At 56.8% G+C, this 4832-nt stretch overlaps 1 protein-coding gene across 5 annotated transcripts in view; it reads left to right on the top strand.

Annotated features, from left to right (window-relative positions):
* Tnrc18 (trinucleotide repeat containing 18) overlaps positions 1-4832 on the top strand; it is a 92312-nt gene that overhangs the window by 28303 nt on the left and 59177 nt on the right. For all 5 annotated transcript variants that reach the window (XM_013354073.2, XM_005368000.3, XM_013354070.2 and 2 more), the window contains one exon: positions 776-2404. In XM_013354073.2, coding sequence (XP_013209527.1) covers positions 776-2404 — 1629 coding nt within the window. The remainder of the gene's footprint in view (positions 1-775; positions 2405-4832) is intronic.

Here is a 4832-nt window from a genome sequence, read left to right as displayed (position 1 = left end):
CCCCCTCTCTTCTTCCCTCCCTCCCGCGCACCCTCTGGGTGTAGATCAGAGGGCAACTCTTGGCAAGCTCTCCTCCTGCCACATTGGCGGGAGATGTTACATGCTAAGCCGTTTTACAGTCTTTCCTTCATTCCTTCCTTTCCCTCCCAGTCTTCTCTTCTCTCTCTCCACTCCCCGCCTCCTTTCTTTCTCTTTGCTCACAGCCGGTAGTCCATAGTGGCCTAGACTTCTGCTACATAGCTGCGGGTGCCCTTAAACTTAGCGGCCACCTGCTTTTACCAGGATTACAGGCGCAGACCTCAAGACGCCCTTTTGAGACACGGTCCCAAAGTCCCCTTGCCCGTCACTGTGTTACACAAAGCCCTTCAAGACAGGGCTTCTCTGTGTAACAGTCCTGGCTGTCCTGAAACTTTTTGTATTTGAGGGCTGGCCTCAAACTCACAGAGATCCACCTGCCTCTGCCTCCCAAGTGCTGGGATTAAGGGAAGTGCCACCACCGCCTGGTTTGCCCACAGCCTCCTGATAAGCTCTGGACAGTTCTGAAAGCAACCTTGGGCTCCTCTCCCTTTAGAACTGAGGAAACAGGCCCGGGAGGATGAGACGGCTGAAGCCAGGTTTCTGCTCATCTTCCAGGCATGCCTGGCCCTTCCCTCTGAAAGATCAGGTCCTTTACACGTTGTCTCTCAGGGGTGCTATGCTCCCTTGGTTGAGGGGGAGGAATCTTGGGGCTTGGAGTGGGCGAGGATCCTGGCTCACTGTGTCTGTTTCTCCCTAGATGGCTTCTACCTGTCTGCGCCTGGGACCTTGCACCCTCACTCCTCCTCCTCCTCCAGAACTCCCGGTGGCCACTCCTCGGGTGGCCCAGCCAAAGGCTCCTCCCGGGAAAGTGCAGGGAAGGACCGCTCAGGCCGCAGTGGAGACCCCCCTCCGTTGTTCGGCAAGAAAGACCCTCGGGCACGGGAGGAGGTGACCGTGCCTCGTGGGGTGGTGGACTTAACCCAGGAGGCCCGAGCCGAGGGCCGCCAGGACCGTGGGCCCTCACGCCTGGCTGAGCGCCTGTCACCCTTTTTGGCAGAGGCCAAAGCCAAGGGCTCTTTGCAGCCGTCTGCCCTAAGCCTCTGCAATGGAGCGGTGGACGCGGGGCTGGTGGCCGAATTGAGCCGTGGAGGTGCCAAGGAGGTAGCCAGGCAGGAGGAGAGTGCCCGGCTGCTGCGGCGGGCTGAAGCTCTGCTGCCCACGGCCAGACCCTGTGGGTCTCCACTGCCACCGCCACCACCACCGCCATTGCCCCCCAAGGGTCCCCCTGCACCCCCTTCCTCGACACCTGCTGGTGTCTATACCGTGTTCCGTGAACCAGGCCGTGAGCACCGTGTGGTGGCACCCACCTTTGTGCCTTCTGTGGAGGCCTTTGATGAGCGTGTGGGACCCATCCAGATAGCATCCCAGGCTCGCGATGCCAGGGCCAGAGAGCGCGAGCCAGGCCGTCCTGGGGTCCTGCAGGGTCCCCCTGGATCTCCACGACTGGAGCGACCAGAGGTCCTGCGGGAGAAGAGTTCTGTCATCCGCTCCCTCAAGCGTCCACCTCCATCCGAGGGACCTCCAGCCCGCTCCTCCCGGTCCTCCCCGGATGCCCGCACCTACCTGCCCCCCAAGGACCTACTCAAGCCTGAGGCCGATCCGAGACCTTGTGAGCGTGCACCCAGAGGCTCCAGCTCCTCTGCTGCCCAGCAGGCTGCCAAGTTCTTTGGCCTGGAACCATCCCGACCCCCTGTGCCGGAACACAAGTGGAAACCCTTTGAGCTGGGCAACTTTGCCACCACGCAGATGGCTGTCCTGGCTGCCCAGCACCACCATGCCAGCCGAGTCGAAGAGGAAGCAGCTGTCGCCACAGCATCCAAAAAGGCCTACCTGGACCCTGGGGGTGCAATGCCTCGTGCCTCGGCCACTTGCGGCAGGCCTAGTGCTGACCTCCACTCGGCAGCCCACGGACCCGGAGAGGCCTCTGCCATGCAGAGCCTCATCAAATACAGTGGTAGTTTTGCTCGGGAGGCCGTGGCTGTGCGCCCTGGTGGCGGTGGGAAGAAGAGCCCTTTCGGAGGCCTAGGTACCATGAAACCTGAACCTACACCCACATCTGCTGGTCCCCCCAGAGCCCAGGCCCGACTTACACACCCTGGGGTTCCTACAGCTGGAGGGGGCCGGCAGCTGAAACGGGACCCCGAGAGACCTGAGAGCACCAAGACCTTCGGGCGGGAGGGCTCCGCCCAGGGGGAGGCTGAAGTGAGACACCCGCCCGTGGGCATTGCCGTGGCTGTGGCACGACAGAAGGACAGTGGGAGCAGTAGCCGCCTGGGGCCTGGGCTGGCAGACCAGGAGCGCTCATTGTCCCTGAACAATGTCAAAGGTAGGTGCTGGGTTCCGTTTCTGTTTTGTTTTAGCAGTATTGGGGGGTGCTCTGTCACTGAGTTATGTCCTGCCCCTTCTGTTATCTTTAGGGGGCCAGTCTGGTAGAGACTCCAGCTCACTTTGTTGTCAAGAGTGATCTTGAACTTTTGATCCTCTGGCCTCCACTCCCTGAGTGCTGGGCCATCGGCATGGGTACCATGACACTGGTCATGCAGGGCTGTGATGGTCCACTCCCTGAGTGCTGGGCCATCAGCATGGGTACCATGACACTGGTCATGCAGGGCTGTGATGGTCCACTCCGTGAGTGCTGGGCCATCGGCATGGGCATCATGACATTGGTTCATGCTGGGCTGTGATGGACCCCGGGGCTCACTGCACGCTATGCGAGTGTTTTAGCAATTGATTAACTGCCCCAGCCCCCATTTCTCATTAAGTTACTCAGACTTGTGTTTGATCTGTAGCCTAGATGGGCTTTGGATTTGTAGTAGTTGGGATTGGGATTACTCTTGTGGGTACAGGTGCCGTGTGCCAATGTGGAGGTCACAGGGACAACTTGGATGCTCTTTTTACCTTCTGCTGTGAGACAGGCTCTCTCGTTTACCTGTTTATTGTGTATGTGTGTACATGCATGTTGAGTGTACCACAACGCACATATGGAGGTCAGGGGACGAGTTGTCAGAAATAGTTGGTCTTCCTTGTGGGTTCTGGTGCTGGAACTCGGGTCTTCAGGCTTGGCAGCAGGTGACTTTACCCACTGAGTCACCTCGCCGGCCCGAGACGGTTTCTCTTGTGGGGCTGCGGAATCAGGCTTCTCTCCTCCACTTCCCATCTGGCGAGAGGGGCTCTAGGATCACAGCCCTGAGCTATCACACTCAGCTTTACATGCTTCTGGGGGATCCAAACTCACGTCCTCACACTGTCCTGTGCTTTCTGAGTCATCTCCCTAGTCCCTAAGTCTTGGTTCTGTCTGCCTCACTGTCTCACCTGGTTTCTGTTCCCCCCCTCCCCTTTTTAATAAAAGAGAGACAGGGTTTCACAGTGTGGCCCCTGACCAGGCTGGCTTTGAACTCATGGAGGTTCATCTGCCACTGCCTGTGGAGTTCTGGCATTTAAGGCATGCCGCCGCACTCCTGGCTGGTGTCTTACTCTTTCCCCCCAGGCCCCCCCTTCTTTACACCACCACCGCTCCCTCCCAGTATTGCTTGCCCATCGTGGCTGCCATTGAAACTGTGATTGCCTTCCCCATTATCCGTGTAGACGTGTAGAATGCGGGAGAGGAGAACGAAGAAAAAGACCATTATGTTTTCCCAGCACCTCAAACACTTTCCTGACTTTGCCTGAATTCATTTTCCCGTGCAATTTGTGTCCACCCGCAGAGTGGCTAGTGCGGCACAGTCCTGGCGCTGTGCGTTGTTCCCGCGTCACAGTGAGGGTTGTTTCTCCCGAGGTGGCGGACTCTTTACAAGCAGCATTTTTTTTTACAGCCTTTAATATTCCGTGGAGAGCACATGCCAGCAGGTCCATAGTTAGGTTTCTGGTCCCCGGTGGGCATTTTACGTTTTCGCCTGCTCTCTTTTGTCTCGAGAGTGCTGTGTGGAATATTTCTGCACGTAGTGCCTCTGTGCTGTTTTGAGTCCCTTTGTTCTGTCCTAGAGATTCCTAGGAATAGACTAACCTCAAGCCCCCCATTCTGAGTCCTCCAGTGGGGTAGAGCCGGGCTTTGCCTCGTTCAGTACCTCTGGTGTCCAGTCAGCGTGGGGCTTGGAGCATAGCAGGTGCTGGGCAAGCAGGTCAATGAGTGAGTGTTTCTCAAGTCGAGTGTCTTCCCGACAGACCCCAGTGAGTCTTTTTAGTGAAGTAACGTGCATGCGTGCTTGTGTGTGTGAGAGAGATCGTGTGTGAGAGATCATGTGTGTGTGTGAGAGAGATCGTGTGTGCGTGTGTGTGTGAGAGAGATTGTGTGTGAGAGATCGTGTGTGTGAGTGAGAGAGAGATCGTGTGTGTGAGAGAGAGATCGTGTGTGAGAGAGATTGTGTGTGTGAGTGAGAGATCATGTGTGTATGTGTGTGTGTGAGAGAGAGAGATCGTGTGTGAGAGATCATGTGTGCGTGTGAGAGAGATCGTGTGTGTGTGAGAGTGAGCGAGATTGTGTGTGTGAGAGAGATCGTGTGTGAGAGATCATGTGTGTGAGTGAGAGAGAGAGATCGTGTGTGAGAGAGAGATCGTGTGTGAGAGAGATTGTGTGTGTGAGTGAGAGATCATGTGTGTATGTGTGTGTGTGAGTGAGACAGATCTTGTGTGTGCGTGTGTGTGTGTGTGTGTGTGTGTGAGAGAGAGAGAGAGAGAGAGAGAGAGAGAGAGAGAGAGAGAGAGAGAGATCTCATGTGTGTGCTGGTGCCCACAGATGTGAGAAGATGTCATCATAC

Source organism: Microtus ochrogaster, unplaced genomic scaffold, assembly GCF_000317375.1.
Source record: "Microtus ochrogaster isolate Prairie Vole_2 unplaced genomic scaffold, MicOch1.0 UNK27, whole genome shotgun sequence".
Classification (NCBI taxonomy): Eukaryota; Metazoa; Chordata; class Mammalia; order Rodentia; family Cricetidae; genus Microtus; species Microtus ochrogaster.
Note: the sequence above shows the minus strand (reverse complement) of the source record. Positions and strands in the feature narration are given on the sequence as shown.